This window comes from Eubalaena glacialis, chromosome 20, assembly GCF_028564815.1.
Source record: "Eubalaena glacialis isolate mEubGla1 chromosome 20, mEubGla1.1.hap2.+ XY, whole genome shotgun sequence".
In the NCBI taxonomy this organism is placed as follows: domain Eukaryota; kingdom Metazoa; phylum Chordata; class Mammalia; order Artiodactyla; family Balaenidae; genus Eubalaena; species Eubalaena glacialis.
Window position 1 is genome coordinate 18253766 of NC_083735.1, and position 23730 is coordinate 18277495.

General features: G+C 37.7%; 1 protein-coding gene across 3 annotated transcripts in view; it reads right to left on the minus strand.

The window, feature by feature from the left end:
- Nucleotides 1-23730, minus strand: part of SLC7A2 (solute carrier family 7 member 2) — a 67762-nt gene that overhangs the window by 2362 nt on the left and 41670 nt on the right. Inside the window, exons 2-11 of one of the 3 annotated variants that reach the window (XM_061177554.1) lie at nt 23090-23480; nt 22455-22610; nt 19094-19259; nt 17803-17936; nt 16537-16759; nt 14170-14306; nt 5286-5388; nt 3535-3740; nt 2348-2514; nt 1506-1614 (exon numbers count right to left, since the gene is read on the minus strand). In XM_061177554.1, the coding sequence (XP_061033537.1) occupies nt 1506-1614; nt 2348-2514; nt 3535-3740; nt 5286-5388; nt 14170-14306; nt 16537-16759; nt 17803-17936; nt 19094-19259; nt 22455-22610; nt 23090-23465 (1777 nt within the window). In that variant the 5' untranslated portion in view covers nt 23466-23480. Of the gene's footprint in view, nt 1-1505; nt 1615-2347; nt 2515-2818; nt 2888-3534; nt 3741-5285; nt 5389-14169; nt 14307-14560; nt 14701-16536; nt 16760-17802; nt 17937-19093; nt 19260-22454; nt 22611-23089; nt 23481-23730 lie in introns of those variants that run through there. The other 2 variants (XM_061177552.1, XM_061177553.1) reach the window with 2 other exon arrangements.

Here is a 23730-nt window from a genome sequence, read left to right on the forward strand (position 1 = left end):
GGGCTCAGAGTAGGGGAGAGAGTTCTATGGTCCTATTCCCCGGGGGTTTGGGCTCAGCTTCCTGGCAGCACCTGGGGAGGTGGTGGGATCACAAAGGAATGGCTTTGTGGTACATTATGTAGGGCAGAGCCGACTGGCAAGCAATTCCCATCAGGATCCTGGCCCTGATGCAACAGAGCCACCTATCAGAAGTGGCCACAGTGACAGAGAGAATACTCTAGAGTAACCTGCGTGGAGGGATAACCTTTGATGCACCCCAATTCCTTGACACAGTGTCAGATCCCCCAAATATGGGCAAAACTCTAGTGTGGGTATGGGGGGGATGGGCAAAACTGACTAGGTTAAATCTATCAACTCAAGTGGGTTGGTGGCTTGAGACTGAAATTAAGTTAATTTACAGCCACAAAAGAGATTCATTCATTCATAAGAGATTCATTCTTTTTTTTTTTTTTAAATTATTATTTATTTATTTATGGCTGTGTTGGGTCTTCGTTTCTGTGCCAGGGCTTTCTCCAGTTGCAGCAAGCGGGGGCCACTCTTCATCGCGGTGCGCGGGCCTCTCACTATCGCGGCCTCTCTTGTTGCGGAGCACAGGCTCCAGACGCGCAGGCTCAGTAATTGTGGCTCACGGGCCTAGCTGCTCCGCGGCATGTGGGATCTTCCCAGACCAGGGCTCGAACCCGTGTCCCCTGCATTGGCAGGCAGATTCTCAACCACTGCGCCACCAGGGAAGCCCCTAAGAGATTCATTCATATTAAGCCAATGGGAGGACTGTCAAAAAGCATCAACTCTCAAACTCCTCAGGCCACCAAAACCAGTACAGACTTAGCTCTCATTTCTCACTGCTTCACCTTTCAGCCACTTCACTTCATCTTTTTAAAGACAGTTGGTGCTCAGTGCTTTAGTTACAACAAAGTTAAACTCTTCATTTCTAAGCCAATTTTCACATAGGAAACTGAAGAAGTCATGATGAAGAACAGTGCAGAATAGATATAAATAAGCTCACTCATGTTATGTAATGCCAAATATCACCCCAAGGCATTTTGATATCAGAAAAGAAATTTCTTGATATAAGCACATTCAAAACGTTGCCAGAAATCCACTGGTACTCTGGAAGGAACTGGCTTTGGAATCAGACTCTAGGGCTGCCGTTTGCAAATTAGATCCCTTAACTTTCAGGGGCTTCATTTTTCTCACTCAAGAAGTTAGAATAAATAGGACCTATAGAGTTTTACAGGGCTACTGGGAGAACTGAATTTTAAAAAAGTATCTGGAAAAGTAAGCACTCAGATGTTCTAAAAATGGCCTGCTTTGTAGATGAAGAGCTTATGTCCCGGGAACTCTCCAAGAAGTACAAAATCTTGAATCTTGGCCCTCAACGGAAGAAACTGAAAAGAAAGCCTTTATTTCTAGGAAGGGGGAGTGGATGTATTTCTGTAATCACAGTGCATGACATCGGAAAAGGAGAGTCCACATTCAGAAAGCAAAAACATTAAAAGACCTACCAAGCGCCATCCAAATGCTAAATCTGATCCAGGTGTCTGCACTCAACTGGACCATCAAGTAAATGTTCACCAGGATGCTGAAGGCTGGCAAAAACGGTAAGAATGGAACCTAAGGGGGGAAATATCTTCTTAAATACACTCAAATTTTGAAAGCACATTCCCCAAATTATTTCGACATGGTGGCAACTAATTTGACATACATACTTTCACACTGTGTCAGTAAGTTTATATTCTCACAAAAAGGACAACCTGAATAAAACCCACTCATCTTGAGAATACTAAAAGTAGCACCATATTTCACACTGTTTACTGCAGCCCAAAGCAACAGAGGATTTATCCAGCCCGCTAACACCTGCATCACCACCAAGATGCAACTGGTTTCAGGGTTTAGTTTAGTTTAGGGTTTACTGGTTTAGTTCAGATATCAACAGGGCATGCCTCTGGAACTCTGGCTACTCATGGTATCTCAGGGGGATGCTGCTCTTAGTTCAAATGGGACAAGATCATTTCACTTGCAGTGGAAGGGCTTTTGGTGGAAATAATCTTCCTGGGAGGGTACTGAATTTCTAAAATAAAATATTCTAGTTATTCTTCTGATACTTCAGAATATTGGACAAGAAATTTGTTTACTATTATATAGAATAATGTAATAGGAGCACATTCAAGTTTTTGAAAAGAATACTTTAGACAAAAAGGAGCATCTCAAAGAATCGTGACACTCTTGTTCATTGGTTAACGTCATCAGAAGTGCTTTTTTTTTTTTAAAGAAACAATTCACAAAAACTAATGGACAAGAGAAAATGTGCATAATACTTAAGATCTCCAATCCTCATGACACGTACCATGAAGGCTACTTTTTGCTGATTCTGAGGCTGCCTCCAAATGATGAGCACAATGGCAACGCAGAGAACAAGCAACAGCACAAGAAGAGCGAGGCTCCACGCTTCCAGCCTGGCAATAGTGTGGACTCCGTGCGTGGTCAGAATACTCAGGCCCAAAATGAGAAATGCTGCAAAGGTGACACGTTCGTGAAACAAAATCAGAGCACGCCCTTCACTCAGACTCCTATGTTCAAAGAGTCTATTTTGATAAGACATCAAGTTCTTTATAGATCTGCTCTGCCAAATACTAAGATTCTTCATTTTTATTCTGGGAAGAAATGGCTAATTTCCCTGATTTAAGAAGCACGGCTTGCTTACCCATGACTGTCTCCCCCGAGAAGCCAGCCTCCCCTCTGGGCGCTACCATCTTGCCTTTCGGCTCACGGGCTACAGTCCCAGATGAGATCACGTGGATCGATGGGATGTTGTCTGGGGTGGCTACTTCCCTTTTTTGAAATGGGAAAAGCAGGTCTGTTCATGTTCAGCTGTTGTAAACACTGACTGTTTATGTAAACAAATAATATATGATCTGCACCTTTTCTCCCTATTTCAGAGAGAGACATCACCGCCCACCCACCCTTCTCTGACCATCAAGTCTGCATTAGGGGTCCCTCCTGTGTGCTCTCAGAGAAACCTGTACTGCTCTTAGCTTGCCACCAACAGTCCTGTTCTGCAAAGCCCAGTGAGAGCAAGGACCATCCCTCTTGATATCCCAAGTACCCAGCAGAGTTCCTGCCACACTGATGATGTTCAGTAAGTGTTGCTGAAAATATGCCCGATTACGTAACTGTGGGTGAGCAAACAGGATCCGCTATATTGCCTCGCAGTCTCCTTGGGTCTCTGTTCAGTTATTGTCAGGTGTACTTTGCTTCACACAGGAAGCACCCTCACAGCTGACAAAATGGACCAATTTTGTACTTCTGCCACTCTCACCTTAGGGAATTTCTTCCTTTCTTCTTCAATTACCAAGATATAATCAATGTATCCTGCTAATATAGAGATGATCTCAGTGACCAGTGACCAGTTAGGTTCAAATCTCAGGACTGAGGGTAGTGCTAACATATTCTTTCATCCTCTTTCACATCATACCTGCTCCACCTACATATACCTGCCGGGTCTTTATAATGTACACAGTGAAGGGGACTTACCAAGGAATCCTACCAGAAAGCTCACGAGAGAGGCCGACTGTTTTGTGGGCAGAAGCGAGGGGCTGAAGAGGGTTCGCAGGCTGAAGCCCTGTCCTGGCAGCACAGTGACCTGGGACTCGCTTTTGGAGGCAGTGTTGGCACACGATCTCAGAGCTTCTTTCTCAGGACAATATTTGGGTTGCTCATAAGATAAGCCAGGCTGGTACCTATTCCCAAATAAAGGCATGTGTCTTTATTCTCAACGGACACTTGGTCCAAATGAAACGAGCATCTGAGACTCTAAGCGAGACATTTCCATTCACAGCTGGTGCAGTAAATCCACATGTCTTGTGGCTGCAGCCCCAGAATGTACTGAGCCAAGCCACACACCTGCTCAGTAGAATATCTGCAGCAACTCTGAATTTCCTCTGATAGCCACTTGATTAGAAAGTTATGTACATTAGATGCCGAAGAGAGTTACATTTTAAAGCGAGGCAAGTGTGACAATAGGATGATTATTCTGGAAATGTCTATGTCCAAAGGAGATGCAGTTCACAAAAAACAGCACAGAAACTCTGGTTAAATATCAGCTACAGAGTAACATACAGCCTTCAGTTTGGCCTTCAAAGGCCTCACTGCAACCTGTCTCTCTGGCTTCATCTTCCTCATCTCACACAGCCACCTCCCACCCATTCTCCTCTATTACCGATCCTCTTCCTCTTCAGCTGGCATCAAGATATCAGCCTGCTTCAATTCCTAGTATCTGCCCAGTCTCCCCAGCGTGGTCTTTTCCCTCTGAGCAGCCTTTGGTTAAACTTAAAAGTAACATTTGTCCCCCATCTGAAGAAGAAATATGCTCACTGAGAAAAAAATACACAAAAAGGGGGGTACGCAGAAGAAAATTGAAGTCACCCATTACACCACTACTCAGTATGAATCACTGCTAGCATTTTGGTACAATTTCAGCCAGGTATAAATATAAATATGTGTATATACATGCAAAAATCATTTCTTCGTGTAAATGTATGTTACTATTTAAATAAATTCAGATGCTACATATAGCTTTGCATCCAGAAACTGATATATTTCTCCATATAATTAAATATCATTTTATTTGCTGTTAGAAGAGTCCACTGAAAAAATGTACCCTTCTTTATTTAACTATTCTATTTTTTTTTAATTGACGTATAGTTGACTTACAATGTTGTGTTAGTTTCTGGTATAGAGCTAAGTGTCTGTTTATATATATATATATATATATATATATATATATATATATATTCTTTTTCATATTCTTTTCCATTATGGTTATTTTAGGATATTGAATATAGTTCCCTGTGCTATACAGTAGGACCTTGTTGATTATCTATTTTATTAACTATTCTACTATTGATATTCAGCTTAGTTCAATTTTTTCACTATTGCATATATCTATGTGTGCCTCTTTGATTAAATATTTAGCATAAAAGCTTAGCAGCTGGATCACTGGGATTAAAAATATAGTATTCTTAAGTGTTTTTATATATTATGAGAACTTGTTGTTCACATAGATTAGGCCTACCTTTGGTAATTATCAATTTTAGTTGATTCTTTGCTTAAGGACCAAGTATGCTAATTATGCTTTGTACTCATGTTTGTACGTCTATGGCCTCTCACCTCTGTGAGACAACTAGCTCCTTGAAAGCAAGGTCAGTGAGCCCTAATTTTCTTTATTTCCTGGGCCCCACATGACACACACTCTCCAGAACCATCTGGCAATGAGGACAACTCACCTGAGGATGAGAACACAGGCTGCGACCAGAGAGTAGGCCAGAAGGGTGCCGATGGACATCATGTCCACGAGGGCCTTCAGGTCAAAAAGAAATGCCATCACAGCTATTGGGAAAAGAAAGAACAGTGAAGAAAACAGCCTGTGAGAAAATTCCACACAGTTGATAACTTTCAAGTCAGGGATAAGTGATGGGCACTTTTTTGTTTTAGTGCCAATGATAAGTCAATGAGAAAGGGTATTTCTCACAGTTAATAAGATGTTCTTTAGGTCATACAAACTGTTAATAAAACTTCAAAAACCCTCAGCTGTCTATTTAACAAAACACATCTACTTTGATTACTTAAAAAATATTGGCCTGACAAAGAGTGAAAATATTATATGACAGAATACTCTCCTTTGATGTTTCAGAAGAAAAACACTGCTAGGAAATATTGGCTGGCTCCTTTTTAAAAAAACATAAAAGAATTCGAACAGAAGAGGTTTCATTATAGATGTTATATAATCATTTTAATTCCCATCTGCATTCTGAGTTATATCTTCTACAGAATAAAATAATGTCCAATTAAATTATGTTTCTGATAGAGGCTAAATTCTACTCTGATTAAAACCACACAATCTGACTAAATTTGAGCGATCTGTGGCCCGTCCCCAGGCCCCAATAATGTTAAGAGGCAAAGTATAATTTATACAGTTGAATAGTCAACTTGCACTTAGCAATGTTTTTTCTCCATTGAAACATCAAAATAGTGATGGTATTAACTTGAATTTACCAAATAGTTGTCCCTATCATAATAAGTAGAAAACACCACATTCCACTCATGGGGTGTTCCAGACACCTCAGCAAGATTTCTATCTCTATGATCTCCATTTATCTTCAATTCAATAATCCTATGAGACAGGGGAAATTATTTAGATTCAGCTTTATAGTGCAGTATTTGACTGTTTTTAAACAAAACCCCAGCAATTTCACATGGTTTAACTTAACAGGATTAGTATCCTCTTTTTTATAGACAGGCTAACTTAACAAGGTTACAACTAGTAGGTAGAAGCGGGGTTCCAGCTAAACCAACATGCCTGTGCCCCTTCTATAATAGCACATTGTTTCTTTAAATACACCCCATGCCTTACTTTGAAAAATCTCCATTGCGAGTATAGTTATACATCAGATTAAAATTTTAATATGTTTTGTAAGAACCACAGATAACCAAAACAAGGTAGCCAAAACAGAAGAAAATGATTAATTATCCATACAAGCTCTCTGATTTAAGTTAAAAACAAGCAAAGCAAGATGTGGGACTACAAAATAACAAAATATAATATTTTAGAGCATTAAAAATGCTACAATTATCTTCTTTTAATTATTAATTTCAATCTCTTATTATGCTGTCAAATTAAATTCTTCCTGAAGGAAGAAGAGTACATTTTAAAAAATTCTGAATACATAGTGAGAATTAATGGGCAAGATTTTACTGGAAAAAAAAAGCATTTATGGAGTAAATAAAATATGTTGTCCTTTGTCAAGATTTATGAACTATCTTTAATATCATAATGCACTGTTTAATCATAAAGTGGGCCTTAAATCATCAGTGCAAGCTTCATTTTATGGGGGCAGAAATCTAAGCACTGAGAAAATAAGTGATTTGACCTCCCAACATACATCTAATAAAGTGCCAAATTTATTACAAAACATTTATAAAGTGCAGTTGTTTAGGCAAATACTTTCTGACTCTGAAAGAATCCCATTTCATACATAATTAAGCATTAGTATTCTCTAATCTAATTTCCCCAAAATTCAGAGCCTCAACAAAATTATCATTTTTTGGTTTGAATTTCTACTACCAAGAGTGTTTATTGTTTTATCTATAAAGCTGGCTAAAGTCTTTCTCTTCCTCCATATAACAGGGGCTTTAAGGCCATTCTCTTGATCTGTAAAATCTCTTTGAAAATTTCCACATGGAATAAGAATCTGGACAACTAGGGTGCCTGCTGGATGCTGGTGGGAGACCTTGACGCCCAAGGAGATGGGAGGAACCCCCAAGTGAACCGGTAGGACGTGGGGGGACTGAGGGAGGAGGAGAAGTGGAGGCTGGACAGGACCAGTGCCCTGGAGGGGTGGCTGGAAGGGGGGAGGGGTTCCCACACCTGGAGGGACCCTCAGGGACTCAGATCAAGGGGGAATGCACTGAGCATTTCCCCTGCCCAATTGGCCTGGCTCTCAGGCAGGTCCTACACCCTCAGAGGCCCCCTCCAGGCCGTGTTGCTCCTGGGGGCTAGGAGGGAGGTCGGGGGAGAACAGGAGAGGCAGGCAGGAGGGGCCCTCCAGGACCGGAGGAGCAGGAGAGGAGCGGAGAGTGTTTGCCCCTCCCACTCGGACCAAGAAGCCTGCTGCGCTCTCAGGCCGGGTCCCCCACCCTCTGAGACCAGAGGCACAGCCAGGACCCCTTCTGTCGAGCCTAAGCTCCACACCCCCCCCAGGGCCTTTTCCAGCCCTGTGGGTCCTAAGCATAGGCCCCGCCCACCACCAAACCCCGCCCCTGCCTAAGTCCCGCCCCCACAGCCAAGGCCTTTTCCACCTTTTTTTTTTCCTCCTCTTTTTTACTATTGTGGTTCTGTTTTACCTTCCAAAAGTTGTTTCATCTATATTTTTATTTTTATATTCTTTCTAACATATCTGTTAGTTTCCTAGTCTAATTTTATTTTTTACTCTTTGTTATTGTTCTTTTTTTTTTTTTTGCCTCCCCATGTGGCTTGTGGGATCTTGGTCCATGAGCGGGGGTTGGGCTGAAGCTCCTGTGGTGGGAGCTCCAAGTCCGAACCACTAAACTAACAGAGAACCTCAGACCCCAGGGAATATTCATCAGAGTGAGGTCTCCCGGAGGTCCTCATCTCAGCACCAAGACCCAGCTCTACCCAACAGCCTACAAACTCCAGTGTTGGAAGCCTCAGGCCAAACAACCAGTAAGGCAGGAACATAATCCCATCCATCAAAAAAAAAAAAAAAAAAAAGAGACAGCAAAAAAATATGTCACAGATGAAGGAGCAAGGTAAAAACCTACAGGACCAAATAAATGAAGAGGAAATAGGCAATCTACTTGAAAAAGAATTCAGAGTAATGAGAGTAAAGATGATCCAGAATCTCGGAAATAGAATGGAGGCACGGATTGAGAAAATACAAGAAACGTTTAACAAAGATCTAGAAGAACTAAAGAACAAACAAACAGTGATGAACAATACAATAACTGAAATGAAAAATACACTAGAAGGAATCAATAACAGAATAACTGAAGCAGAAGAATGAATAAGTGAGCTTGAAGACAGAATGGTGGAAATAACTGCTGAGGAGCAGAATAAAGAAAAAAGAAGGAAAAGAATTGAAGACAATCTCAGAGACCTCTGGGACAACACTAAACGCACCAATATTCAAATTATAGGGGTCCCAGAAGAAGAAGAAAAAAAGAAAGGGTCTGAGAAAGTATTTGAAGAGATTATAATGGAAAACTTCCCTAACGTAGGAAAGGAAATAGTCACCCAAGTCCAGGAAGCACAGAGAGTCGCATACAGGATAAACCCTAGGAGAAACACACCAAGACACATATTAATCAAACTGACAGAAATTAAATTCAAAGAAAAAATATTAAAAGCATCAAGGGAAAAGCAAAAAATAACATACAAAGGAATCCCCATAAGGTTTATCAGCTGATTTTTCAGCAGAAACTCTGCAGGCCAGAAGGGAGTGCCAGGATATACTTAAAGTGATGAAACAGAAAAACCTACAACCAAGATTACTCTACCCAGGAATCATTCAGATTGAATGGAGAAATCAAAAGCTTTTCAGACAAGCAAAAGCTAAGAGAATTCAGCACCACCAAACCAGCTTTACAAAAAATGCTAAAGAAACTTCTCTAGGTGGGAAAGACAAGAAAAGAAAACGACCCACAAAAACAAACCCAAAACAATTAAGAAAATGGTAATAGGAACATACATATCGATAATAACCTTGAATGTAAATGGATTAAATGCCCCAACCAAAAGACACAGACTGGCTGAATGGATACAAAAACAAGACCCATATATATGCTGTTTACAAGAGACCCACTTCAGACCTAGGGACACACACAGACTGAAAGTGAAAGGATGGAAAAAGATATTCCATGCAAATGGAAATCAAACGAAAGTTGGAGTAGCAATACTCATATCAGATAAAATAGACTTTAAAATAAAGACTGTTATAAGAGATAAGGAAGGACACTGCATAATGGTCAAGGGATCAGTCCAAGAAGAAGATATAACAATTATAAATGTTTATGGACCCAACATAGGAGCACCTCAATACATAAGGCAAATGCTAACAACCATGAAAGAGGAAATTGACAGTAACACAATAATAGTAGTGGACTTTAACACCTCCCACTTACACCAATGGACAGATATCCAAACAGAAATAACTAAGGAAACACAAGCTTTAAATGACACAATACACCAGATAGATTGAATTGATATTTATAGAACATTCCACCCAAAAGTGGCAGAATACATTTTCTTCTCAAGTGTACATGGAATATTCTCCAGGATAGATCATATCTTGGGTCACAAATCAAGCCTTGGAAAATTTAAGAAAATTGAAATCATATCAAGCATCTTTTCTGACCACAATACTATGAGATTGGAAATCAATTACAGGAAAAAAACTGTAAAAAACACAAATACATGGAGGCTAAACAGTGTACTACTAAATAACCAAGAGATCACTGAAGAAATCAAAGAAGATATAAAAAAATATATAGAAACAAATGACAATGAAAACACGATGACTCAAAACCTATGGGATGCAGCAAAAGCAGTTCTAAGAGGAAGTCTATAGCAATTCAATCTCACCTCAAGAAACAGGAAAAATCTCAAATAAACAACCTAACCCTACAGCTAAAGCAACTAGAGAAAGAAGAACAAAGAAAACGCAAAGTCAGTAGAAGGAAAGAAATCATAAAGATCAGAGCAGAAATAAATGGAATAGAAACGAAGAAAACGATAACAAAGATCAATAAAACTGAAAGCTGGTTCTTTGAGAAGATAAACAAAATTGATAAACCCTTAGCAGAGCCATCAAGAAAAAAAGGGAGAGGACACAAATCAATAAAATTAGAAATGAAAAAGGAGAAATCACAATTGACACTGCAGAAATACAAAGGACTATAAGAGACTACTACAAACAACTATATGCCAATAAAATGGGCAACCATGAAGAAATGGACAAATTCTTGGAAAGGTACTGAACCAGGAAGAATTAGAAACTATAAACAGACCTATCACAATGAAATTGAAACTGTAATTAAAAATCTTCCAACAAACAAAAGTCCAGGACCAGATGGCTTCACGGGTGAATTCTATCAAACATTTAGAGAAGAGCTAACACCGATCTTTCTCAAACTCTTCCAAAAAATTGCAGAGGGAGGAACACTCCCAAATTCTTTCTATGAAGCCACCATAACCCTGATACCAAAACCAGAAAAAGATATCACAGAAAAAGAAAATGATAGAGCAATATCACTGATGAACATAGATGCAAAAATCTGGAACAAAATACTAGCAAACAGAATCCAGCAACATATTAAAAGGATCATACACCATGATCAAGTGGGATTTATCACAGAAATGCAAGGATTTTTCAATATACGCAAATCAATCAATGGGATACACCACATTAACAAATTAAGGAACAAAAACCATATGATCATTTCAATAGATGCAGAAAAAGCTTTTGACAAAATTCAACACCCATTTATGATAAAAACTCTCCAGAAAATGGGCATAGAGGGAACCTACCTCAACATAATAAAGGCCATATATGACAAACCCACAGCAAACATCACACTCAATGGTGAAAAACTGAAAACATTTCCACTAAGATTAGGAACAAGACAAGGATGTCCACTCTTGCCACTCTTATTCAACATAGTTTTGGAAGTCCTAGACACAGCAATCAGAGAAAAAAAAGAAATAAAAGAAATACAAATTGGAAAAGAAGAAGCAAAACTGTCACTGTTTGCAGATGGCATGATACTATACATAGAAAATCCTAAAGATGCCACCAGAAAGCTACTAGAACTAATCAATGAATTTGGTAAGGCTGCAGGATACAAAATTAATGCACAGAAATCTCTGGCATTCCTATACACTAACAACAAAAAATCAGAAAGAGAAATTAAGGAAACAATCCCATTTACCATCGCAACAAAAAGAATAAAATACCTAGGAATAAACCTACCTAAGGAGGCAAAAGACTTGTACTCAGAAAACTATAAAATACTGATGAAAGAAACAAAGATGACATAAACAGATGGAGAAATATACCATGTTCTTGGATTGGAAGAATCAATATTGTGAAAATGACTATACTACCCAAAGCAACCTACAGATTCAATGCAATCCCTATCAAACTACCAATGTCATTCTTTGCAGAATTAGAACAAAAAATTTTACAATTTGTATGGAAACACAAAAGACCCCAAATAGCCAAAGCAATCTTGAGAAAGAAAAACGGAGCTGGAGGAATCAGGCTCCCTGTTTTCAAACTATACTACAAAGCTACAGTAATCAAGACAGTATGGTACTGGCACAAAAACAGAAATATAGATCAGGATAGAAAGCCCAGAGGTAAACCTATGCAAATATGGTCACCTAATTTACGACAAAGGAGACAAGAACATACAATGGAGAGAAGGCAGCCTCTTCAATAAGTGGTGCTTGGAAAACTGGGCAGCCACATGTAAAAGAATGAAGTTAGAATGCTCCATAACACCATACACAAAAATAAACTCAAAATGGATTAAAGACCTAAATGTAAGACCAGACACTATAAAACTCTTAGAGGAAAACATAGGAAAAACACTCTTTGACATAAAGCACAGCAAGATCTTTTTTGACCCACCTCCTAGAATAATGGAAATAAAAACAAAAATAAACAAATGGGACCTAATGAAACCCAAAAGCTTTTGCACAGCAAAGGAAACCATAAACAAGACAAAAAGACAACCCTCAGAATGGGAGAAAATATGTGCAAATGAAACAACAAAGGATTAATCTCCAAAATATACAAACAGTTCATGGAGTTCAATATCAAAAAAACAAACAACCCAATTAAAAAATGGGCAGAAGACCTAAATAGACATTTCATCAAAGAAGACATACAGATGGCCAAGAGGCATGTGGAAAGATGCTCAACATCACTAATTATTAGAGAAATGCAAATAAAAACTACAATGAGGTATCACCTCACACCAGTCAGAATGGCCATTATCAAAAAATCTAGAAACAATAAATGCTGGAAAGGATGTGGTGAAAAGGGAACCCTCCTGCACTGTTGGTGGGAATGTAAATTGATACAATCACTATGGAGAACAGTAAGGAGGTTCCTCAAAAAACTAAAAATAGAACTACCATACGACCCAGCAATCCCACTACTGGGCATATACCCTGAGAAAACCATAATTCAAAAAGAGTCATGTACCACAATGTTCATCGCAGCACTATTTACAATAACCAGGACATGGAAGCAACCTAAATGTCCATCAACAGATGAATGGATAAAGAAGATGGGGCACATATATACAATGGAATATTACTCAGCTATAAAAAGAAACGAAATTGTGTTATTTGTAGTGAGGTGGATGGATCTAGAGTCTGTCATACAGAGTGAAGTAAGTCAGAAAGAGAAAAACATATACTGTATGCTAATGCATGTATATGGAATCAAAAAAAAAATGGTGCTGATGAACCTAGTGGCAGGGCAGGAATAAAGACACAGACACAGAGAATGGACTTGAGGACACGGGGAGGGGGGGAAACTGGGGTGAAGTGAGAGAAGCATCGACATATATACACTACCAAATGTAAAATAGATAGCTAGTAGGAAGCAGCCGCATAGCACAGAGAGGTCAGCTCGGTGCTTTGCGAGTACCTAGAGGGGTGGGATAGGGAGGGTGGGAAGGAGGCTCAAGAGGGAGGGGATATGGGGATATATGTATGCATATAGCTGATTCACTCTGTTGTACAACAGAAACTAACACAGCACTGTGAAGCAATTATACTCCAATAAAGATGTATTAAAAATTTTTTAAAAACTATGAGAAAAAAAAAAAAGAATCCGTCCAAAAGCATTTTACATGGATATTATGACATGCCAAAAGGTAGGCAAATGGAGTTTGTTGTTGCTGTTTTTTTTTAACATGACTTAATATCAAAACTGTTGAAAGGAAAAATAGATTCCTAATGGGGTTTATGACCGTATAGGTATTAGTAACTCTTAGAGAACCATGATGGCCCAGGAAGTGGGGTTAGCCACCATACTGAGGGCAGTGATAACAATGACCAAGTATAAATTATCTCTGACATTTCTTATATTTAATTAAGAATGGGTAAACTTTAGCTTTTCAAAAATCCTATGGTCGTTTAGCAATATTCAACTTAAATCCTGGACGAAAAAGAAAATATTGAATCATTATTTTTAATTAACAATTCAAGTATTAAGTAATCATTCTTTAATTAACATTTTGTGTGTCAATAAATAATTTTATGTGGTCATTCATCGATCTGAAAAGCATTTGATAGCTGATATATAGTGAAGAACCATTACAAACCTTTGCGCATTTGTTAGAAGCCCCAAAGGTTAAGATAATGAAATAGGACCAAATCCCAAAGGGTCAGTTATGAATTTTGGTAGAGCACCACCACCACAATTTGCAGATGTGATTCCAATGTTCATACCCTAATTTATCAGTGATTTTGTTCTTAACTTACATGCACAGCAAGCAGACCCTCTTTATAAGTCCATGCATGCGCATAAAATGCTCAAGTCCAATGTTGAAGAATCCTATGTTTGTAAAGCTTACCAGAGATGACCCCTGCAGTCAATGTGGCAGCTACTGGTGACTGCCTCTTACTCACTCTGGCAAGAAATCTAAACAGTAAACCATCCCGGGCCATGGCAAACAGAATTCGGGGCAAAGGAAACATGGAACCCAGAAGACTAGAACAGAAAAATTCATAATCCACATGTGAGTTATTACAAGTATTATTCTAGATGAGTATATACTGGTAAAGACTGGACACACTAAAGTACAGAACCTATAGCAAAAAAAAATTCAAAATCGGAAATAATCACAAAAAAGTTATTAATCTTTATATATATCAAAACAGAAAACGACCTGATTTTCCATTTTTTTTCCAGAATCCTCGATGAAAAAAGATCCCCCTTTACTTAATAAAAGTCAACTCTCTCACCTGCCACCGCACCCGATGATAAAGTAGCAATTATTGGTGTCTTCGTTTTGGAATTGATTTGAGCTAGACATTTGAAAAGCAACCCATCCTCCGCCATAGCATAGATTACACGAGGCATTGGGAAAATGGATCCAAGAAGACTGAATAAAAAGCAAACACATGCAGTATGGCAAACACATTCATGCAAGATTACATCCCAGAACCGAAATTAAGTAATCGTATAAAACTCAGCATCACAGCTGTGATTATGAAGTCTTGTTATTTTTAAAATGTATTATGATTGGGCATTTAAAAATAGATACCAATTAACCATTGTGCTACTTATTATTCTCTTACAGATATTTGCCCAGCACAATTATCAGACTAAAAACAATACTGCAAATAATTGTGCAGGCCCATGATTACTACTAAATTAAAACTAAGGAATTAAGACTTAAAAAAAAAACCAATTGTATCATTGACATTTTTAACTTAGAAAATAAAATTTATAAATTGATATGTAATTACAGAAAAGATTAAGTAATATGATTTTATAGTATAGTCACTTCATTTATTCAATAACTACACATTTTTCATATTTATTTTACCATTATTTTTCCTCATATAGTGTGATCTTTGATCAAATTAATAATTCTTAGCATCATAAGATAATCAAGACAGAAAAAGACAAAAACAAAATCAACTCACTGTAAATTTAGTACATAAAAACAGCCACAATTAAACGTTAGTAACAGTGCAGTTAAAGAAAATGATTTTTGCTTTAGATGTTTTGAATTACTTGTGCGTTTACTGGCTGCATCATTCTGTACATGAATTAGTTGTAAAAAATAACCATTTAAAGAGAAAGTAAGTAAAATATATTTTTTAAATCCGTCTTCTTTATCTTTTAATAAAGCTGGGTTGAGCTTGGCCACAAATAAATCTTTGTCCATCTCTCTTCTAAGACCATGGTGGCAAGGTATCACCACAGTTCAGATTTTTGAAACTGTTTGAAACTATTTAGAATAAACCTCAACACTGGCAGATGGCTAAGAAACCAACAGGGGTAATTTCTAATTGCTGCTTAATATTATCTTGAATACAAAATAAAAGAGAGTTTGAGGGGAAAAAAAGCTAGGCTGATGAATTATACAAAAAAATTTCTTTTTCCGATTTCAGACTTTTAGAAAATTATTTTCACTTCAAAAAATTAGTAATCAAGCAGAGATTAATTTTTCTCTTTGTAAGAATGCTCTAAGTACAGCACAATATAAAACTCAAATGAAATATCTTATGATCACATGTTAAATTAAAATATGAGTAGCTCAGGAAACTTGAGAAATGAATCATAAAATATTAAAATAAGCAGCTACTGAAAATCTGAATACTTGAGATTCAACTATTCTTTTCGCATAGATTTATGCAAATTTCCACCATTAATTTGAGAACAGTAATTTCCATTTCTACACCAAGTTCACTCTGATCAGTGCTGAGAGGAAAAAGTCTCAGTGCTTCATAATAAAAAGCACATTATACTTAACAATGCCACAGCATATAGCTTCCACTCATTACAGACTTGATATTATTTTAAAAGACAGCAGAAAATGTCAAGTCTGCACATAAGGTCTCAATTGTCTGTAGCACTACAAGTAACACCAAAGCCAGCAGGGAAACATACTAGTATAAGCATTGTAAAGTTTTACAGTACATATATATATGAATATGTATGAAATATATAAGTGTATATAAATGCCATATATATCCACAGAAGCTTGGATCATCATTATCTTGAAAAACTGACTTTTAACTGATGGGGGACATGTTTTTATCACTTAAGATTTTGATATGGCAATTTGGGCGAACTATTCAGAGAATACAGTTGTATAATGTGTTCCTCCTATTAGGATTATTTTTAAAACACACAAAAGCAATTCTTTAGGCACTGACTACATTTGCAGTAGCGCAGACAGCCCTGCCCCAAAGGCAATGCAATGTACCTTGTTGACAAAGCACAGAGGGAGCCTGCTGCAACGACATATTTGGCTGGACCCCATCCAACATACTCAAACGCTACAGGAAGCGGGCTTTTCTCATCGAGGAGGTAGTATGGCATCATCAGTGTTAAAGCTGCTGAGACCCCAAAATAGGCCATAAAGCAAACGAGCAGAGAAGTCACAATTCCAATAGGAATAGCTTTCTGAGGATTCCGGACTTCCTCACCTAAGGAAACATAAACAAAAGATTTGCATATTTAATAAAACATGAATAGGTAAAACATGAATTCTTCTTCTCCTTCATAGTAATTCTACTTGGCTCTGTCCCTTCTGTTTTCTCAGCTTGCTCCATCTATGCTACATGACGTTTCTTCTCTTCTTGAGGGTCCTGTGCTGTCACAGAAAGATCAAAGCCCAGAGGCAAGAAGAGAAAGCAAGAAATCCTGCAAGTCAGTTTCCCATTTCCAGAAAGAAAAAATATGCTATCCCAGCACTATTAAATGTTTAGGGAGAGAACATAAGTCTTAATCCATTTGGAAAATGATTCCTCCACAGAGATTACACATCATGGCATTCTGCAGGCCCTTAATTATGAAGGCTTCCATATATATGAAGACAAACTTCTACTCAGTGCATTGATTTATATTAAATTTTAGTTTCAATAAAAAACAGCACTTTTTCAATCTTTCTAATATGATTTGGCATTTGAAACACCCAAAATATGGTCAATTATAAGGCCATGCAGTAATATGAACCCAGAGGAAGCATTTAGGGACTAATTAACTGTAGCATGATTATTTTGTTGTACAGGATAAAGAGAAAAGAATTACCACAACATATTTTGTCCTGTTAAAGAAGAAACAATTTAAGAGCATGGTCATCGTTGTTACTCACGGTGATAGCACTTTCAGACCAAAGGTTAAGGGTAGTAATTATGACCGACACTTATAAAGTAGTTGACAACTTGCAAAGTATTTTTCATAATCTTAGGTACCCTTCATAACATCTGAGAGGTAGGTATTGCAGGTAACCTTCATAACATCTGAGAGGTAGGTATTGCTCTCCTGATTTTACCAATATGGAAACCAAAGCTCAGAGAGTTTCACTAATTTTCTTTTTATACAGCAGGTGTTACTTCTGGGTCTGGAACCAGCCCTTATTATCCCAAATTCCACTCTCTTCCCTTGAACCTCTGCTGTCACCTATGGGTACTCATGTGGTTCAAAGAACAATTTTTCCTTCGACATAGAGCCAAGAGTCTGCTCTTACCAGTTGTTGCAATGCAGTCAAATCCCACAAAGGCATAAAAGCAGGTTGCAGCCCCAGCCAAAGTTCCTGCAAAGCCATAAGGCATAAAGCCACCAGCCCCATAGATACTTGTTCCATTTTCAGAAGGTGGCTCCCTAAGGAAGAGGAGAAGCACATTGGAAAGTCATTTTCCTAGAAAACTGCTTCTTCAAGCAATTTGTCTCAAACTACAGCCTCGGAAGGTTATTGTGTTCACCAGCCTTTGGAAGCTGATGTGTACAAAACTGAAGGTAAACTCTGATTTTTTTCACCCTATCCTAGAGGATGTGGTGGTGTTCTCAATAGTGGCACCCCTCTCTGGTTACCAGCACTCAACTAGAGGCTGATCATTAGCATAAGCAGAAGACTCAGATCCACTCTGGCTGGAACTCATAGCCAGGCAGGATTTTGAGAACAGAGACCCCATATATGGGCCATGATCTGAAATAAAGACAAGAAACTTTCTCTTCTCGTGGACAGTGGGGCAGACTGCACATCTGAAAAATTTACTAAGAGGACTTTTGACGAGGTGAAATAAAATTCTCTAATCTTGATTAATAATACTGAAGTTGAATATTCTATTACATGTTAAAAATTATATAAAACCAGAGGATACTAAATTTTTGCCTCATCAGAATGGCTACAAACAGCATATGTAAAGAAAAACATGTACATGTACATCACTTCATGTAATAGACATTTTTGTAATCTTATTTACACATAGGAATATTATGCTTAAATAAATCTTAGGATGAAACCTTTCATGTATCATTAATTTAATATTTGAGATGATCAGGTTTAAAGTGAAATGCATTGACAATTCTGCTTATGCAATCAATAACATTCTCCAAAAAACTAGCAGGCCTGAAAATTACTACACGGTTGAAAGAATGCAATGGAACCAAATAGTGTCCCCAAAGGAAAAACTAAAGGATGCATGACTCAAAAATGCTCATGGTTATTTTGAGGTGACAAATCTTTGGAGGGAAAAAACCATCCTTCCAATGGTTAGGACCTCTCCTTACTCCTCCTTAAAACTGGAGCCACGCTTGAGGTTAAGAACCAGCAACTACATGGCTTTAAACAGCTGCTCAGTAGTGAGCACACCTATGCATTCAGGAAGAACAGTCTTGAAATAGAACAGACCTTCAGAAAGTTCTCTGCAGCAAGAAGTTTGAGAACAGTTGTTCTAGAGGAAAATGTAACATAAGACAAAAGCAAGCAAATATTTTAGAAAACTCAAAATAGGAGGGGAAAAACCCGAATATTTTACCTGGCACTTGCAGATATATTTTTGAGAAACTCTTCACTAATCTTCCAGTTTGCCACATTTCCTTTCACAAACCCAGCGACCATAACAAAGAGAAGGACCAGGATATTAATGGCTGTGAAGACTTTATTCACCCAAGCAGACTCTTTTACTCCAAAAGATAAAAGACCTATGGAAAAAGAAAGGGTATTTTAATGTTTACCTAACCTTTAGGAAAAGGCAACAGCATTTTGAGACAGTTACAAGCTTTAGGATATCATTTCACCAGCACTCATATATTTAACTGACATTTATCCCTTTCTATTGAGAGTTCTTAGTCACCTAACTGTGAATAAAACTAACTTGATTTCAGAATGCAGACTGTGCTCATAGCCAAGAGATCCCAAACTCTCTAATAAATGAAAAAATTTAGTAACTGGCTTTTATTATCAATGGGTAGGTAAAGTAACTTAATTTTAATGAAATGCTGTTCTAAAAAGCCATTTCAAGGTTAATGGCTGAAAAATTTTTAAAGTAAAAACTCAATCATATTGTCTGCCTCATATTTACAGAATACATTAAACAAAATAATTATTCAATTGTCATGACAAAAAATCTTTTGTTAAATCAATATTCATTTTAATAGCTTTATTTTTATATTCGGATTGTAAATGCAATCAATTTCCTATTCAAGTAACTTGAAGATACAGAAAAGAAAAAAAAAGAAAGGAAATAAAGATCAAGTGTAATTTCCTTTCCAGAATTTTGCACACACACACACAAAGACACACAGGCACACATTTACATGTCAACAAACATATAACCTCATTTTTAACAGTCACATACTCTTCTACTGTATGGAGACACTACATTTTACTCCTATATTTACAGACAATCAGGTCACTGTTAGTTTCTTACAACTATAAACAGTACTGACCTAATCATCCTTTTATAAGTATCTTTTTACACTTTCTAATTATTTCTTTACAATAATTTTCTATAAGGTAATACCATATCAACGGTATACACTTTATATGAGACTTTTGGTTCATACCGTCAAAACAGTCTCCAGAAAGTTTGGCCCAATTTAAATTGCCCATTTTTTCCCATTAGGCTATTCTTATTCATATTGATTTATAAGACTTATTTATACAATAATGATATAAGCTCTCTCACTGTATATGTATATAGCATGTTTTCCCCAATTTATCATGTACTTTTAATCTTAGTGTTGATTAAACATGTAAGAAAGTTTTAGAATATAAATTTTTCCTCTTTAGTTTCTACCTCTAGAAAGATTTTCCCTAATATTAACCCCAAAACATTCACCTTTGTTTCCTTCCAGTACTTTCATGATTATATCTATCATATCTATATCTTTAATACATCTTGTATAAGATATGAATTATGGATCAAAGAAAGTTTACTTTTTACTGTTGGGGAAATAACTGTGATGAAAGGCTTATATCACATACATACTTGCTTCTTCCTCCTATCTGTACCACCCATAATCAAATAAGCAAAATTATCCAAGTAGAGATGAGAAAAGCTGAATTTCATTCTCCTACCTGTATAATTCCCAGAATTATACAAGAATACAACTATATTAATATAAAGGAAAACTGTATGGTCAGTACAATTATTGACTCTGTCAGTACAATTACTGACTCTGTAACTATCTGTCAGATTAGGAAACACTATACAACTCTACACCTTGGAAATATACACTATACTACTATACATTTGGGAAAATAACAAAGCCACCGCCAAGTTTTATAAAAGTTTCCCAATATCCCAAGTGCACTCTCCATTCTGAGATCCCCAACTCCCACCAGTAAATTAGCCTTCTCATCTAAATGCTGCATACACTTCCCTTGTATCTTTAATAAAACAACAGTCTCAGTTGACAAGACATTTGGCATTACAATATGAATAAAGATTACAGCAGGAGGTTTTGGTCTTTGAAGTTTCTAAGAACAAAGTTATCATGTAATCTTAGCCTGTCCTGAAAGAAAAGACATGATGGTTGATGAACACGGGACATAAGATGCAGGCCAAGGCCTGAGTCTTGCCATGGAATTTAATGACTGAAACTGTGTCATAACTACATGCTTCTCATCGTTTAGAGATTAAAGCTGAATATTTAAGGTCACTGAAACCATCCTTAAATAAAATGTGATGTAACTAATTTAATGTTAGCTAGGCGTTTGAGAAACCAAAACAAATAAAACCTATCACCTGTTGAAAAACAATTCATGCAATTTTTCTTGACATTAGAAGGAAAATGCCAAATAACTTGGACCTATAAATTTTGTTCATGTCCCTAACCATATCCCTACCTAAAACATTAAATTAGTGGCTAACATTTTAAAGGGTAAAGTTATTTTTTTAATTATGTAATTTTATAAGGAAAAATTGTAGAAAGATAGGGAGAAAGTAGCTAGTGATAAGGTTGGACAGGAAAGCAAGGGTCTATCAAGCAGGAAATGGGAACAAACATGGACTTTATTCTTAGTGCAATCCTTGATGGATCTAAGCAGGAGTGCCAGGTAGGATGACAATCAAAATTGAAAATGCTCAAATAATTAAAACAAATATCAGGGGACAGCAGGGATGAGCTATGTCTACAAAATAAAACTGCCTGCCATCTAAGTGCTTACTATGCATCAAGCAAAAAGCCTGCACAAGATAAACATTGAAGTCCTCATTTTATGGATGAACAAACTGAGTCATGGAAAGATTAAGTCACTTAGTGTTCTAAAGATAGGAAGTGGCAGAGTAGAATTGAAAACCTGGTCACTCTAATTCCTATGCCTTTCTAAACACAACTGATGAAAACAGGAAAATTCCAGTATCAAGTATGTTTGTCTCCATAATGTCTACATTAAAAAAAATGACGGGTGGTTTGAATATGCTCCCTTTTCAACCAGATGTCTACGTTATATAGGCATAAATAGAAAGACAGAATTTCTTCTAGAAACAGTATGCTTGCAAATATCCTTAGTTGTAACTAACAAGATGAAATAATGCCAAAAATTTTATATCTTTCCTTATTGAAGCTCTGTTGCCATTCCTGCAAATCTCCAATTAGTATTATAAAATTTATGTACCTTACCTGATTATTTAGTGCATTCCAGGTATCATTGACTCAGAAGTACTATTTCTACTGTTCCATGTAATTTAGATTTATTTTTGAAACATACTTATCACAGAAGATAAAATGTGATTCTAGCTAGTCACAAGGCCCACAGATGCCCAGTAGTAACTTATGTGTGTAAATATGCTGCCTAGCCTTGGAACTGAGGTCCCAAATTCAGTGGTAACCTATTTTCCTGGGACAACTAGTCTGGCTCATCTCAGGGAGAAGTGTAATTGGTTTTCTTACCTGCTAGAAGTAATATAAGGCATACAGCAAAAAAGTCAGGATACTCTGCAAGGCCAGTATAATTCATTTTGAAGTATGTCCTGAAAAACTGACCAATCTGTTTGCTAAGAAGTTCATCAAAGGTGCCACTCCAAGCCCTTGCAACACTTGATGTTCCTTCCAAAACACAGAACGTTCAGTGAATACAAAGTCAGTGGGAGAAAATTAACATAACATCTTTTGCTACTCTATTCTAGGACAAACATGGGTTAGTTCAGACGGAATTGAACATTTTAATCACATATAAAATTATCTTGATAACTTTATAATTATACAATAGCAATCAAATGCTCAAGTCCATAACTGTGGAATCAGGTAATTTTATTTGCATTAAAGAACTATCGTTTTTTAAGAAAGGTTGTCAAACCCACTAAGAGATGGCATATTCAGAGATGAAGCAGAATCACCGAATTTTGCAATTAGAAGGAGACACTTTATTTAGAGATGAGAAAAATGAGACACGCAGGGATCAATAGATACACTCTGATCACCTAGTCGCTAATTAATGCAGACCTATCACGGAACCCTAAGGCCGCTGACTCAGGAGTGCCATTGCTACCATTTTACCCAATCAGGTTGATTTTTTGGAAACATACCTATCACATAAGATAAAATGAGATTCCAGCCAGTGATGAAGGCCCACAGTTCTCCGACAGTAACGTAAGTGTACAAATAGGCAGACCCAGTCTTGGGAACTCGGGCCCCAAATTCAGCATAGCAGAGGCCTGCCATCACGGAAGCCAGCGCAGCGATGAGGAAGGAGACCACGATGCTGGGGCCAGAATCCGCTTTGGCAACCTCGCCAGCGAGGACATAAACCCCGGCACCCAGAGTGCTTCCAACGCCCAGGGCAATGAGGTCCATGGTGGATAAGCAGCGGCACAGTTTTGTATCTTCTAGACTGTCCAGAGTGACGATTTTTCTCCGGATTAGACATCGCGCAAAAGACAGCGCTGCTCTGCAGGGAATCATTCTGAAGATGGCAAACTGAAGGAGAGAAGGGAGGGGGTTAAAAGCTGAGCTGGAACCGTCATCCGTCCGGTTACCCGCCCAGCTTCTCCGCACAGCTGTGGCACCTGATTGCTTTTACTCCTTGCTGGAGGTGCGGCCCGGAGCAATCAGAAGGAGGGTTGAATGAGCCAAAGCTGTGATTTTCTCAGCGCTCATTCTGACGTGGCCTTTTAGAAGGATCTGCCACAAATGACTTATTTGGGGAGCAAAGGAATAGGAGCCTTGG